This window comes from Pteropus vampyrus, unplaced genomic scaffold, assembly GCF_000151845.1.
Source record: "Pteropus vampyrus isolate Shadow unplaced genomic scaffold, Pvam_2.0 Scaffold107, whole genome shotgun sequence".
In the NCBI taxonomy this organism is placed as follows: Eukaryota; Metazoa; Chordata; class Mammalia; order Chiroptera; family Pteropodidae; genus Pteropus; species Pteropus vampyrus.
In genome coordinates this window covers 4,692,311-4,709,229 of record NW_011888888.1, presented here as the reverse complement: position 1 = coordinate 4,709,229, position 16,919 = coordinate 4,692,311, and the positions used below count along the sequence as shown (strand labels likewise).

The 16,919-nt window shown below is 34.1% G+C and overlaps 1 protein-coding gene across 2 annotated transcripts in view; it reads left to right on the top strand.

Annotated features, from left to right (window-relative positions):
• The window catches only part of SEMA3C (semaphorin 3C), a 165,298-nt gene that overhangs the window by 65,655 nt on the left and 82,724 nt on the right, over window positions 1-16,919 (top strand). For both annotated transcript variants that reach the window (XM_023533648.1, XM_011365226.2), the window contains exons 3-4: window positions 13,104-13,264; window positions 14,373-14,435. In XM_023533648.1, coding sequence (XP_023389416.1) covers window positions 13,104-13,264; window positions 14,373-14,435 — 224 coding nt within the window. The remainder of the gene's footprint in view (window positions 1-13,103; window positions 13,265-14,372; window positions 14,436-16,919) is intronic.

Here is a 16,919-nt window from a genome sequence, read left to right as displayed (position 1 = left end):
TCCTCAGAAAAAAGTGAAGGAGACCAAGTCCTCCAGCTGGGTGTGTTCTCATATTCCACAAACGGCTGGGGAAGCATGGACTTCGGGTCGCACAGACTTCACATTCAAAACTTCAGCAAGTTACCCAAGATTCATCTGCAGTTTTTCATATTTTTATAGCAGAAAACAATAGGATTTAGTTACTAGGATCGTTGTGTAGATTAAATGAAACAGTGTAAACTTTTCTTAGTAAGTTGATAAGCACTTTATAGTCTCAGTACCTATTAGAAAGTGTTGTGTTAACTTAAGAAAGGCAGAAAAGCTTAAAAGTTGTATTTTTTAGCATTTTATTTTATTTTGTTATTAGTTTCAAGTATACAGTACATTGGTTAGACATTTATATAGTTTATGAAAGGATCCCCCCGATTACTCTATCAGCTCTCTGGCTCTACACATAGCCATGAAAGGTTGTATTTTAAAAAGATTTTTTTTTTATTTTTATTTGAATTAGAAAATTATTTTTCCAACATTTTGAAATATAACTATTTTTATTGTTACACAGGTTGCACTGCAATAGAAATTAGATGTTAATTCAACAGACTTTATTTAGCATGATTAGCTCAGAAAGCAGCTGCAAAGTTAAGCCCTAAAGCTATGACAGTGCACAGATATCCTGTTTAAAACTGAAACTCTCATCTTGGCATGGAGACTAACAGTTGTGAATGATAGCTACTATGCTCCAGGTGCCCTCACTTACTTTTTCTTTAATTAGCACAATTGTCTTTTGAGATAGGAGTTATTTCCGTCATTCAGGTAGGGGCACTTAGGCACTAATAATTTAAATAACTTGCCTAAAGCAACATAGCTGGTCAGATGCATTGCCCAGATTTGAGCGAGTAAATCTGTCTTCAAAGGCCAGACTTTATTCCAGGAAAAATTAAGTTAAAAAACAACAAAGTTTCATTTAATTATCTTTATGTCTTATAATAAAATGATTTTTTAGCATTGAATTGTACTAACTTGAATTAATTTTCTACTTGAATATTAAAAGAAAATCTTGGTTATTTTTACATTTATTATTATGATTAATACGGCTTGCAAAGTTATAAAATTAGGGAAGTACAACTTGCATATCTCTTTAATGAAGAGAAACCAAAGGCAAATACCTAACTAGAAACCTGTTTATCCACTCTCCTGGTTTTATGGCATAAAGTGGTTGGTTTGACTTAATCTTGCTAAGTCATTGGCAATGTGTAATGTGGAATCTCTCCAAAAACACCATCCTAACTACCTACACCTGTCATTTTGCCTAATAAAATATGTTTTGCTTTTTGAGATTCTGGGATAAAAAATAGCTATAAATCAGTGGAATGAAACGTCTCTCCCTGTTAAAAAGGCAACTGGGAGCTGTTAATAAGTCAGACTTTGGTTTCTAATAGCTTAGCTTGTCACTTTCTCTTTTAAGTATGCCTTATTTCACCAAAAATTTTTACTTTTATTCTGAAAATTAAAGAGACAGTCTTGGCTAATGCTTACCTCATTGAGGCAACAGCATTGTGTAAAATAAATAAGCTTTGAGTTCATATTCTGTTATCCTCCCTGAAGAAATTCAGGAATGATAAATATTGTTTCTAGAACAAAAGCAGAAAACTGAAACACCGATCTCTTTGGAAAGACTGAATGATGTTGCAACCACTCCATTTCAAAATGCCATGATGCAAAATTTGGACACAAATGGTTTCTCATTTGTGGATTAAGAAAAGAGAAATGTCTTGCATATACATTGAAAGCCGTTGTATATATGATTAGACTTGGGCCTTTTAAAGCTGCAGGAAACATAGTCTGATCCTTTGTGCTTCTCTTGAAAAGAATCAAAGGGTTGCTCTATTGCTATGTGAAGGCACACTCCCAGTGACTCTTTAAATCTCCTCTCCAGCAGCTGAGCACTGCAGAGTCACTGACCTTGTATTCTAGACAGTGTCAGGAGAGAGAGATACAAGAAAAAAGGAAGAAAAGGGGGCTGCTGCATTGAATGACTGATGAATGTGTTTAAAGTGAAATGAGCATGTCTCCACTCTCCTCTACATTTCCCCAAACTTGTTTCTTTGTTTTGAAGCCAAATGCAATAACTAGGCTAAACAATGAGTCATGTTGAATTAAATAATGTTTAGATAAAATAGCTGTCTCCTTAGGAAAACATCATATTTCTTTGTTCATAAAGTCTGGTTCTTTAAATTTGAGATTTTATGGCGTATAGTTTATTATATTTTTCCTGCGTGCAAATGAAAATGGATTTAAGAATGTATCAAGCGAAAGCTGAGTTCAAGAATTTCAGTTAGTGGGGGAATCTGAGTTGTTAAATTCCAAATAGTCTGTCTTACTGAAAGTTGTGGGTGGTCTTCCATCATTCTGAAAGTATCTAGTAATCAAAAAATTTTGGCAATATATAGCTGTTTTCCAGTTAGTGATAATTGGTATTTCTTTCCTTGCCTATCTAGTTAAACATTTTGTTAGGTACAGTGCAGCCAGACTCCTGTCTTAGAATATACTTAAATCATCAAGACCTGCGGAGAAAGTTTGCACTACCTGATTGTTGATTGAAGAGTAATTATAATTCTTTAAACTGAGAGAACATTGAATTAGCCATCAATATTATCAGACTCAATTTTTAATTGAACATATTCTAAAGGAGAATGTTACCAAGTTGAATTTTTTCCAAGACTTTCTTCTATGTATTCCTATGTATTTCTATGCAGATAGCTTATAGTTTAGTTATATAAATAGTTTTATCCCACTTTAGTAACAATATTGTGTCATAAAATAATCTCACTCTTGAGAACTCTTCATTAGCAGAATTAACTTTCTAACAAACTTGTAAGTGATTATGTCTTACACTTTCTCAGATTTTTTTCATTGGCATTTCAAACAATTTTGGAAAAATTTAATTACTTTGGTTTGATACACAAGGAGTTTGCATCTTTTCATGTTGCCTGTGTGACATGCAGGAAGTTAACATTTTTGCATGTTGGTTGAGTCCTTGCTTCTGCTTAGAAAAGACATCCAAATCTTTTTTATCAACCCCAAAACTAATCATCCTTGACTTTTCCACATCGAGGTCTCTGCACAAGCTCTTTCCACTCCTTGGAAAATGCTTATCTTTTCATTAACTCATATTTATCCTTTGGGTCACAGCTTATATGACACTTCTCCATAGAAGCTTTTTCTGACCCCCAATGTAAAGCAGCTTCCCTTGATTTAAACACTTATTCTGTCTTTTACCATACTTCATTCATTTATTACTGTGATTATTAGTTTAATAGGTAGAGTGGCTCAACTAATATTTATTGGATAAGAAATAAGGTCAAGTACTACCTTCTATTTAAGATTTCCCTGTTATTCCCAGGAACACTTAATCTTTCTTCCTCAGTGCTTCCTTAATTCTTTGAGTCATCTTCTTGTACTGGAATTGTTTGTGTACCTCCATTCTAGACTTCATTTTGAAGTGAGAGACCAAGTATTTTCACCTTTATACCTGGATCATATTCTATTTTTGAATGATTGAATAAATATATACCTCAAATAATATTTTAATTTTTTGTAGAGCCTGCTACATTATAGAAAATGTAAGCTTTATGTCATAGAGAACTATGGCGTGAGGAATCAGAGAATTTTTATGTTCTCTGGAGAAGAAATGGGACAAGAGACTTCACTCAGCACATAGAATCTTCTGCTGCTCTTCTTGGCTGTAACCAAGCATGCTGAGAAGTTCCCACTGAAAACATGGAAAACCAACAAATGATGCAAATTGTGTGATAGACAAGTGTTAAATGCTGCTGTAAGAATCTTTCCATATGATGGTTTAGTGTGCTCACTTTGGGGATCGGAGTGAGAGAGTGGGTCTATTGTTCTCCGTACTCTAGGATTTTGCTGGCATGTCAGCTCCTCACCCTTGCCCACTGCACACTGTTGGTCTGTGATATTATCTCCCTGTCTTTAAATTTCTATGTTTCACCATCCAAGTTCTTTTAGTATTAATATTTTAAATTATTTCCTTCTAGCTTTTTTTGTGAATATTTTTTTACAACTGCTTTCATAATGAATATAGTCTGTTTCTAAAACTTAACAGCCTGAGAAAATTGTTCATATCTTTAAATCTCTACATAATCAAATATAAGACAGCATACTATTATATTTAATAGAAATACACTAATGTATACCATTCTTCAGCTCCGATTGTTATTATATCCCCCTTCTTCTTTTTCTTCTTCTTTTTTTTTTTTTTTTTGCCTTTCTGTTATTATCATTTCTGCTTTTGTTTTGCTAATCACCTTAGACCTACTATTCTCACCTTGGACCCACTGTTTTTGAACATCTTGCCCCAAAGCAGCTTTTCCAGAAGTGTCAAGAGCTCTAGAAAGGAGGCGTTAGATGAAATGTTGCTTCCTCTACAAGTTTATCTCCCTTGTTTGTGTCTCAAGTGGACACTGAGACTGAGGACTTCCTGACAGTAAGAAAGCTCCCATGCTGTCCCCTACAGGTTAGCAGTGAGTTCAGATTTGGTTCTGCTTTCCAGAATTTACTTCCTTCTTGTTCGGAGTCTCTCAAGACATCTTAGCTGTTCCCTAATTGTATGATCTCCATAAAGAATCCAGCGACCACTCCCCATACAAGGAGCCAAAGATTGACATTTAAAGTCTTTAAAGTCTGCTTTCATGTCTCCCAAGTGAGTTTAGAGGAAGGGAAGTCAGAATTTATAATTTTCCAGTTTAATCAAACCACACAACACAAATAGAATATGTTTAGGTATGGGGAAAGAAAGCCTTGGTTTTTGAGTTAGCTTCATTTTTCCAGAAAAGATACAGTTATAATACTGTGGTCATTTTTTTAAGATAGGTTTTTAAACTGACCCTTTCTTCCTCTCAGATTTATAGTAACATGAAGGATTATATTAGCTTTACCGATATTCCGTAACAATAGATAGTTCTTACAAACTGTGAAAAAGTAATTATTTTCATGTACATTTTTATTGATGCAGGGAACATTAGAGATCATTCTGGTTAATAAATAATCTCATTCTTTTGTTTTGTAGATGTAAGACTTAAAGTAGGGGGAGGGAGAGGAGGAGAGAGTGACTGAGGGATTGCAGACCTGAGACCTATCCTCCAGAGGATGAAGGAAGTCTTTGTGAAGCAGTTCCATTTAAATTACATTGAAGCTACTGCTTGAGTTATGAATAGGAGTTAGAAAAAAGTAGGAAGAATCCTATCAGCAGGAGGAATAACGTGTTCAAAGGCCTTGAGACAGAAAGGAAGAAGGCAAGTCTGAGGATGTGAAAAAATCAGAAGGGCAAGAATACAAAGAAAACAGGCAGATACAGGAATGACGATTGAGATTTTCCAGTGAGGTAATCTTGAACCAGATAATGGCAGGCCTTAAAGGCCATGTTAAGAACTTTGGATTTTGTTCTAAAAGTAATGGAAGGCCATTCAAGACAAGATGAGGGAGCTTAAAAATAGAGTGACCGTATAATTTAACATCCAAACCATAAATCTTTTGAGAGCAAAGGTGGCACTATTTGCTGGGAAAATGGCTGCAAACTGATCTGTTTGGGACAAATCGGGATGAGAATCATCCTTCTTAAAAGCTCCTGCATATAGGCTAATTTTTTTCTCTGATGCAACTCCTGAGAGACACGTTCTGTATTCACCGTTGCCCTTTCCTGGCCAGGCTCACTGAATAGAAATGTTTCCCTTATTCTTCCTTTCATTCATTTTGTTTCCACTCAGCTAAATGATGCCCATCCATCAAAATACATAGAAAAGTGGAACTTTTTACCTTCTACATGAAGCTCTGTCTGGCTTTTCAATCTTACATCCATGTAGCCTTTCTCAGACTTGTGATGGTTTAGCGAAAGCAGCATCCCTGAGAATTTTGTCATTCTCAAGTTGTTGGAGTGTAGTCTCCCCATGCCCCACCTTGCTCCCCAAACTGACAAAGAGAGGCTGAGGCATTTTTTTACACTACACTTGATACTACACAGACTCATGTGCAAGGAAATAACATGATAGAAAAACAACATGTAAGTGTTGAAGTTGTCTGTCTGATTTGAAAAACAAGAGGATATCTGATTAAGTTCACAGATTAAGCAATCCACCTTGCTTTGAATTCTGGCTGTAGCCTCTTCTACTCATTACTATGTGACCTTGGTTTTGCTCATATTAACTGAATTTTAGTTTCATTATGTGTGGAAGAGGAATAATGTTAAGGCCTAACATAAAGGCTTTGAATGCAAATTAAATGAAATTTTATAAAGCACCTAGAACAATTATTCCTACTGGTAACCCACAATTGGTAGCTAATCTAGAACTACTATTTTTGAGCAAATGTGGTTTTAACAGTATGCCTTGTGGTCTCTCTTTGACTTAAAAAATAGGAGCTGTTGTTTCAGTCTCCTAAAGTTTTACCCTCTTGTCTTTATCTGCATTTTTGTCCTAAAGGGACAGGTGAAGTTCAATTTCCAACACTTTCAAAATAGTGAGCCTCAGGGGGAGGATGGGTCATTTAAGCCTACTCTACTTAAAATTCTCCAGAGATAAGACATTTGGGGGAAGAAATTATTCTGGGGATAGCAATATCTCTAAATAAAAGCTATCCTAAGGATTTATTTTGAAATTTGTAGATGCACATTCTGCCTGAGGGAGAGCTGAGATTTAAGTTGAGAACTTCACGGTGGGCTAGGCAAACAGAGTACAGTTATCGACACACAGTGATGGGTTTTTCAGCCAAAGACAGAGCACATATATCACCATCTTCCCATAAGATTATAATGGATTATAAGCAAAAAGTTTGCAATGTTGAAAGAAAAAGCTGGACTCAACTACAGTATTGAATTTTCTGCTACCTCGGAGTGTTTTAAAGACAAGGAAGCTCAACATGTTGTCTACCCACTTTGCTGGCAGCTGGGGCAATGAGTTGTCTAAGGAGGGAGAGGAGTAGGCTGGGGAGAAGAGAGCCTGGGAGCCAGCTCCTGCGTGCACAGACGCACATGCACACACACACTCATGTGCACAAACTCATTTTCCTGTTATTCTCATTTCAAGCTTTATCTCTCTAGGTCTCTTTTGATCTCTACTCTCTTTCTCCTCTCTCTCTCTCTCTCTCTCTCTCTCTCTCTCTCTCTCTCTCTCTCTCTCTCTCTCTCTCTCTCTTTCTCTGTCCTTCTAACTGACATCTACTCTCCTTCCTAGGGCACATCCCTCTGTGGCTCTCCTCTTGCACCCACGGTGCTTGGACTTGGACTTGGACCACTTTTACTGTACCTTTTCTGTTTTGATTCACAAATACTATTGTGTCACATTTGCCTACAGTAACGTGCTATACAGATTTGTAACCTAGGAGCAACGGGCTATACCATGTAGCTAATATGTGAGGTAGGCTGTACCACCTAGGTTTGTGTAAGTGCACTCTATGAAGTTTGCGCAATGACAAAATCTCTTAAAGACTCATTTTTCAGAACATATCTCCATCATTAAGTGATGCATGGCTAACATGTCAGTTAAGATTTGGAATTGACATAAGGTCACGGTATCTTTATATGCCCTTTTATTTGGGCAAAGTGTCTAGCCTGCTGTGATAAGAGTTCAATAAATATGTATTTGAATGTATAAATTAATAGCACACCATCAACTTTAAATATAATTAATAAGTAACCCTTATATATGCTTCTAATAGAGAGACCTCTGGGAGTTGATTGTAATCTTTTGTCTATTTTTGAAATTTATAAAAGACCAAAGATAACAGTATTCTGAGTAAATGAGTTCCCCTTTTTAGAAGTTTAACAGATATATGTTATTCATAAAAGAAAACCCCAGACTCTCCACACTCCTCCAACAAAATCATATTTATGGGCATATGAATGAGTTCTTATTGACTTAAGTGTTAGTTTTTAATGTGGTTAGGGATAGAGTGTTATTTACAGACAGAATGTATTACTGCATATTAAACTATGTTGTAATTGCTACAACAATATATTGACTATATTCAGGTGGACCCAGAAGCTTATATTGCTAGAGTTTACATTCGGGGGGAATGTTTTGTTCTCCCAGCCTTGGTTAAATTCTCAAGACTCACAATAGTTTATATTACAAAGAAAGGTCCATGTCAATACATGAATTTCAGGTAAGCATATTGTGCTGCAAGGAATATTCTCAGGGAATATTGGCATGGAAAGCATTACAGTAAGATTTTATCATAGAACTTACAATAATGTAGATTTTAGGATAGTAGCATACAATATGTGTGTGTGTGTTTGTGTGTGTGTGTGTGTGTGTGTGTGTGTGTGTGTGTGTGTGTGTTTAATACTGTTTCCCAGGAGATTTTCCCAGAGACTTAGAGACCTCTACTGCCCTTTATGGGGTCATTGCATTCTCTAATACCACATACTCTTAGCCAAAGTTCCTTCTCATTCAGTTGAGTATGTCTTGAGAAACAACACAACTAGTTGTACCTCCAATGATGTAAAAAGGATGACATCATTAAAATTTAAAGGACTGTGGAACAGTGCCACTCTTTCACTTGTTTAGATGACAAAACAGTAATTGTGATTTCCTTCCCCTACTGTAGCCACATCATTAAATCAGTCATTTTCTCTAACTGTGGCCAAATAATTGAATCATTCATTGACTTAAGTTGGATCTACATTAAACCAAAATGATGGATTCTTTAGTCATTCTTTTTATAGATAAAAATCCTCAATGCTTTGAACTCATCTCTTTATTCTAAAAATAAAATGTTTGTTTGTTTTTTTTTCCCAAGCCCCAAGTTCAATTATGGCTAACTTAAAGCAATTTAAATAGCATTTTAACAAAATAGCCTCGTTTCTAGGCTTCTAACAAGATTCTAAAGTAAATCTTCCTTGGTTAACAGCTGTCAACTGTCAATGAGTTAAAGGTAATTAAATTTGAAGATAGCTTTATGGCTCAGAAAAATAGATAAAATCCTTGGACCAGAAAGGTCTTAAGTTAATGCAGTTAATACTCCCTTTGGTATTTGAATTAATGCAAGAAATTGATTCTTTTCTGATGAAACAGGTAAAGAAGAGAACTGCCATTGTTTGTTACATGTAAGTAAAATTCATTTGAGGCTATTTCCCCAGCTAAGATAACACTCTTGTTTTATTTTATTATAAATTAGGAGGAAGAGGAGGAAAGGGAAAAAAAAGAATGTTTTGAAAAAATACCCAAACTAAACAAACCATGATAGAAAGGGTGAGAACGTAGTTGTTAGGGATTGTGAACACTCCAAAGATCTATTAGTTAATCAGAGTTTCAACAACAGGAAATGAAAACCTCAATTCAAGTGCCTAAAAATTGCAAGGATTTTTTAAAAAGTATTATGTAACAGAAGCAGTTCAGTTACTATAGAGCAGTTCTTGGGTTAGTTCAGACATTAACTGATTTCTTAAAGAACTCAGCTTTTTTCTCTTAATTTCTGCTTGCCATTCTCAGCTAGCAATTTTCTTGTAGCTGCAACTGCTACAAGTATATATGTTCACATACCAATGTCCAAAGGCAAAAAAAGAAATTACCTCTTTTTTGTGCCAGTTTTTAAGACTCAAGAAACCTCTTCCAATATGCTTGAAGAAAGCTTCTTTTTAAATCTCTTTGACCAAAACTAGTCACATTAAAACCACTCACTAGCTAGGAGGATGGGACCGCTATGGTTAGCATAGACCAGCTCCGCCAACAAGGGAGAAAAGGAAAAAACCCGTTAATGTCTCCAGCTGAAAGGAGGACACATTGAGCCTCTATTGTGTGCTGGTGGTAGAATATCCTTTGAGTTGTGTATTAGTGTAACCAATTTATACATGAGGAAATCAAAACTGGGAAAAGTGATGAAGCTCTCTTAAAATTACACACTTAGTAAGTAGTGAAGCTAGGATTTCAACTCAGAATGTATGAGTCTAATTCTGTAATCTCTCCATGATATCACACTGTTGCCTATAAACCATGACACACTTTCAGTTTCAATTCCAAAGCTCCTGTTTTTGGATCTAATAATCAATTCATCTCTGTGCTTTGCTTTTCATTTCAGATTTGCTCATCCTCAGAAATATCTACTTAATCTCAGAGTTTCACATAATTCATGAGAAGAATTGAAAATCTCTACCTGCAGATTTGATATTTCTAATGGCAAATTGATTATTTAATTTTATATGTTCGTGGGACATGTCGGCCTTGATTTGAATTTAATCTACCGACACTCAATAATAACAGCTATCCCCCAAAAGTACTAAAGGCTTGTTCATTTCTCCTATTCTTAGTTTACAATTTGGGGAGGGAGTAGCATTTATATCTTCCTTTTACCTCAAGACCAACTCCATACAAAATCATTCCAAATCTTTATTTTAAGTGTTCCTCACATCAACAATTTCTTTTCATTTCTAGCATATCAGGTCTTTATCAACATCATATCTAGAACAACATATCTTAGTTTTCTAGTCTCAAAATTATCATACCCACTCAAAAAAAAAATCCTTAAAAACTATCTTAGTATTTTATTCTCCTACTCGAATAATTTGAGTAGAATATTCTATATGTGAAAAGGTTAAATATTAAATTATTAATACATATAAATTGAGAAATTTAGTCCTCCATATTTTCTCCCCATGTAAAGAATTGTTCTTATTTTGCTGGCTGAAGCTTGATGTCTTGTCCCAAGTCATAATAATAGGTAACCCATGTAACCTATGTCACTATTGGACAGGTACTCTTTTCAGCACTTGATATGTATCAACAATTAAACTTCACAACACCCCTTCTAAGTAAGTGCTGTTATTATCCTGACTTTACAGATGAAGACACTGGAGTACAGAGGGATAAAGGCACTTGCCAAGTACCTATAGAATTGAAATGGCAGAGCCGGGATTCAGATTCCAGTGATTGGTCCCCAGAGGCCTTGTACTCAGTCACATTTATATCTTTGGTATATATATTTTACTGGAGAGTTATTTATTGAAGATCTAGTATGTACCATAAACTATACCTTACTCTCGATGTTTTACAGAAAAATTCTATAACCATGAATCTGCTCCATAGGATGAAAAAAGAAGCTTGACAAAACATCCTAGATTTTAGGCAAAATCAAGGCAGCCTGTGTCTTCACCAACCTTGAGTGACTGTGGATTCTGTGTTCTCTCTTATGTTCTGAGCTCTTGTATTTTTTTCCCCTAACCTCTTGTCTAGCAGGTGCCGACATTTTTTTCTGATGACATCCTGCCATGTTTTCTTGCTCTTCTCCTGAAGGAAGCTGTTTCCATTTCTAGGCCAGTGGCACTGCCTCTGCCAACTACATCGCTTCTCCGTGATGCCTAGTGAGGCTTGCTAACTAGCTTAGCACGCTGCCCAGTGCTCAGGTTCTCAAATACTCTATTTCCAAAGATCTGGCCTCTAGTGTCATGTGTAAATGACCTTTCAATGTCTTATGTTCTTGTATCTTCTCTTGATCAGCTTCTCAAGAGTCTTCTGAAATATTTTTTGTAACTTCTTCATGATTTTTTTCACATAAAAAGTCTTGTACTTTACTGTCATGTGGAAAGAATATCAGAACCTATATTTTAAGATTATATGTTAGTAATTTTAGGGATCTGGCTCCTTGAATTTAAAAAAAGAAAATAGGAAAATATATATTTTATCTAATTCCATATGTCCTTATAGCATGATTAAAATGTGATAATACTAATAATAGTAATTATTAGAATTTGTTGAATACTTTCTCTGCCACGCCACTCATTTCAAATATTTATAGGTATTAAATCAATTAATTTCCATGAGAATTCTTGGTAGAAATTACTGTTATTATTACTTTTTACAAATGAGGAAATTAAGGCACAGAGAGGCTAAGTAACTTGTTCAATGTCACAGGAAGTTAGACATCACAAGATGGCTTCATAATTGCAATAATATTCCCATGGCATTTTCAGGTTATTGGCTAAATATAAAACAACTTGAAGGATATTATGGCAGACATTCAGAACTGGTGTGGCCAGAGAACATGTTAAATGTGTGACTTCTCTAACTTCACATATAAGACCCAATGCTCACAGAATATAATTAATGGCTTTCTATAAGAATTCTTATAATTTCCACTTTTGCTTTAAGTAAAATCAAAGCCTGATCAGAATTTCTAGAAATGTATTTGTGAGTCATTAAATGAAAATTTAGAAACAGTAATCCTTGAAAGCAGACTCTTTTGTAGAGTTTAATCAGCGGAACAATGAAAACCTGAACCATTTGAATGGAAAAGTCTTAAATTGTTCAAAAGAGCATTTTGACTAGAAAGAATACTGAATCTGCTATAATTGTCATAGCAGACATTTGTATTGTCATGGTACATTTATTTTCTTTAAAGTTCAGCTATACAAGCATCCGCTTAATGTAAAAGAAGTTAAATGAACATGAGTCACTGATCACTGAGATATTGAAATCCAAAAATTCAGAACATCTGAAAATTTGTATTTTTTCTTTTGATATATACATAAGCATACGTCATTTAAACAACATTGTGTTCTCAATGAGGTATAATGGTAAAAATAGTAATTTATTAAAAAATATATTAAACTGATTAGAATTATGTTGAAGAAGTAAGGTAAATGTTTATAGTAGGAAATACAATACTAAAATTATGTATTGAGTCCAATAATAAAACACTAAGAGTAGCTTGGAAGATATTTACACTGTCATTGTTGATTTGTTGGGGGTTTTTTGTTGTTCACTTTGCTCACTTACTATATTTTTTGGTTGATCTGTTTTAACTAATTTTGAACTGACGGCAATTAAGGGATAAAACTGAGGTGAGATTCTTGCAAAATGTGAATAATTTTGTAATCAAATAGTATCACTATATACTTTAACATTGAAATTTTTAATTTATATTTTACTTCAACATAGAAGCAATAACTAAAAATATCCACTGACACAACTCTATTTTAAAATTAATTTATTATTGTAGAAGGAAAATGTATCTTTACTTTTTTGGTAAATATGTCTGTAAGGTAATTTTCATTAAAATAATAGAAACATAGAATAAAGATACTTTGTTTTCATTTGTGCTCTTCATTATTTTAGAGCTTCGAGAAACCAAGACCTCTGAATACTTCAGCCTATCCCACCATCCTTTAGACTACAGGATATTATTAATGGATGAAGACCAGGACCGGATATATGTGGGCAGCAAAGATCACATTCTTTCCTTGAATATCAACAATATAAGTCAAGAACCTTTGAGTGTAAGTTTATTACTTTTATGAGAGCAATGTTGACCTCCCTAGGTGCTTTTTTCTTTAAAAATTTCAAATACAATGAAAAACTTATGTATTTCATTAGAACAATAGAAAATCCAGACCCATGTTAATAATAGGAAGTTAGTACTTATTTCATGTGCTGAAAATATAATCAATTCAATTCTCCCTTTCTTGTTTCACAGTTTTTAATAATCTAAAACCTGAAACTATATGAGAAAATACTCCCTGTGTATACATATATAGAAAGGGATAAAGAGAAGCATGGAGAATAGCATGAAAAAATGGTCAGATTAAAGGAAGAACTGCCTTGTCATCTGTATGTATTCCAAGAAGCCCTTGCAAGGAACACGATTATTAAACGTAAAATTGTTTGAACAAATGTGGCGTATATTTATCATTCTGTTTCACAACAAGGATATAAATTGAGCTTCATTGGAGTAAAGAAATAAAAGTAGATTAATTATAAATTTATTATAGCAAAGAGATTTTTGAACTTATTACTTTAACAATAAGCAATGGGCAATTAAAAAAAAATCACCACCACCAGACCTGATCCAAGCTATAATGACTCAGAATGACAGTATAGTATTTCAGAGAGGGAATCTTTTGGATTTTATCCAAGTTATTTTAACAGTTGGCATACATAGAGGCCCATTTTAAGTAAATCTACCAGCTTGGTTGTGTGGTTTACCAAAAATAATATTAAAATGAGATAGCAAAGTAAATGTAAATTCGTTGTGATATAAGCAGTTGGGAAAAGTGTACTATAAATCAAAAAGAAGGAAATATACATTATATCATGCACTTTATGTTAATAATGACCTTATGTTAATATACCATTAGTGAATAGGCATATATTATTGAAAGGCTTTTGTTAAAAGAAAAATTGGTGGAAAGAAGAAAAACATAATTTTTAGAATAAAATAATAAAATCTTTATTAATTTAAGTTCATAAGAGGAAAGACGAAAGAATTTTGAAATATAAACATAGAAATATCTTAAAGAAATTTGTTAGCATAAAGTAAATGAAGAGCGTTGAACTGTCACATATACAAGTGAGATTTATACAATCATTATGTTCCTTTCTGAGCAGGTTTTCTGGCCAGCATCTACAATCAAAGTCGAAGAGTGCAAAATGGCTGGCAAAGATCCCACAGTAAGTGCTTAAAAAAAAAACAAAAAAACCTCAAAACTTAAATATTTGGTCTTCGAATCCATGTACCTTGAGTATAGCCAAGAGTAAGACAACAGGTGTTGGTGTTTTAAATCCTCTGCTGGACACATGGTAAAAAATGTAAATGCAAAGAGATTGGAACTCTTAAACACTGTAATTTAGGAATTCCTGACAGGGTAAAAATTTCCTGCCTTGCTTTCATTATTGCACCCTGACACTTTTTATGATGGATTTCAGTAATAACCCTTGTTCCAAGTGGATCTAACCTATGGAATTCTCAGCAGGCTGTTGAAATAATGATAATGCAAGTATCTGGATCAACTCCCAGATACCATATGGGCTTTTCCAAAGAAAGATTCTCAGCGAAAGGGTTGTGGTTAGCTGGCACATTCCAGAGGATATATCACCTGTGATGACTAGTATCTTTGTTAATTAAAAATAATCATAGAAACAAAAGTTGAGGCAGATATAAATATCCATAAATTTGCAGTGTGCAATACTTCTACAAATTGTGTTCCTTTAGGTAGAATTCGTTATAGAATAATAAATCTATATTGATTTCTGCAAACCACTCGCTGAAACTGACAGATTATTCTTCAATATTATAAGAATACATGGAGCAGATCTTTAATGTGCTCAAGTCATTTAACGTTTATAATGAACTCTATATGTCATTTCACCTTCTTATCTCAAATCATAAAAAATAATATAATGGATCCAAGTCTCAAAATCACCCTCTGTTATAAAAATAATTTAATAAAGAATTTTATTACTCATTCTTTCTTTCAGTCATTCATTTAACAAATATTGAATGAGCATCTATTAATGCATCTGGCATAGTGTTAATTGCTAGAGACATAACTTTGTGCCAAAATAGACATCTTTGGTTCTCATTAACTTTATTATCTGGTTGGAGAAGTCAACATTAATCAAATAAGCATGGGAATGCATGCTAATGTGGGTATGAGATTGAAATATGGTGATTAGGTAGTAAAACTAGTAAATGTACACATACACACTCACACATACACACACACACACACAATTAGGTAGAGTTATAACAAATAACAGCCTGGATTTGGGGTCAAAATGGTGATTACATACTTTATAAGTGTACAGGTAAGAAATGCTGATTTCGGGAGAGAAGCCTGTGCACTGAGCCTCTGTAGTGAGTATTTCAGAAATTCATCAGGTCGATTCAAACAAAGAAAAGACTAATCTTTGTGGAAGGAGAAAGTGTAGAAATGAAATTTTTATTTTTGATGACTCTTAACAGTCCCAGATACAAGGTTCTGAAAAGATGAGGCTAAAGCTGGGGCCACAGAAGACTCTGGACTGCAGAATCTCCAGATATCACTGGAGGGTATTCTTGGCAAGGGGGCTTACCAGAGGTGACTCAGCTCTGGGTCTAATATGTTCAGTTTCATAATTCACTTTATAAGAGAAATTAAAAATAGGCAGAAGAAGCTTGCAGGAGGAGCATATTCACTACCCACAAGATCTTCTAGATCACAATTTAGAGGGAAAATTCCAGAAAAATGGAAGAAAGATTAAAAAGAATACATTACAATTGCTTTCTAGGGAACCAATAGTAGAATGAAGTATAATGTGGAATGTTTTTGTTTTTTTTTGTCCTCCAAAGCTGTTGTTTCAATAATTGTGCATAAATTAAGCTATTTTCTTTCATTCTCTAATATAGAGATTATTCCACTAATGTGTATCTCATCATGATTTGCTTTTTGCCACAATAATATCCTGTGGCTATAATTACTGGATTTAATTGTTTTTTGTTCAAAAAAGATTTTCATTTCCCATTCATACAAACTACCACAGGCAGAATATGTAGGATTTGGACACCTTCACACATTCTTGTTCCAAAAATTGCTGTTGATTTTCTAAGAATCTTAGCCAAGTCATTTGATTTCTTTCTCCCTTTGGCAAAATAAAAATGTTCTGCCATTTGCTTTCTTATAATTAAAAGTCATTAGATGAAATCTTTGATACATGCTTATGTTTTCTTATAGTTTGTCATGCTGTAATATCATTCATAGATATCTTTAAATTCTACTATGCAGTCAATTAGTATACACAGCATATGTAACTGGTGGAGGGTTCTATTCTAGTATAGGCAACATTGTTGAGTCCTGGGAGATAATATTCAAACTAACTTTTTCAAACACATGTTCTGTCCATGCAAGAGTAGAGAATGCTTGACAAATCCATCTCATTTTATACAGATGAGATACAGAGAAATGTCCTTTAATCAGGCTATAGGAAAAACGCCAGTGGTAGAAAAATGAGGCTAAAAAAATAGGCCTTTAAAAGTTCTACAGAACAACATATTTTTATTATACTTTTCAATAAAAGGAAATGTTAAAGAATCTCTTGAATTTGTTGGAATACATATCATTTAATCACTTCATGTTTCATTATTAAAAATGTTGGAAATAAATATTTTAATTGGCA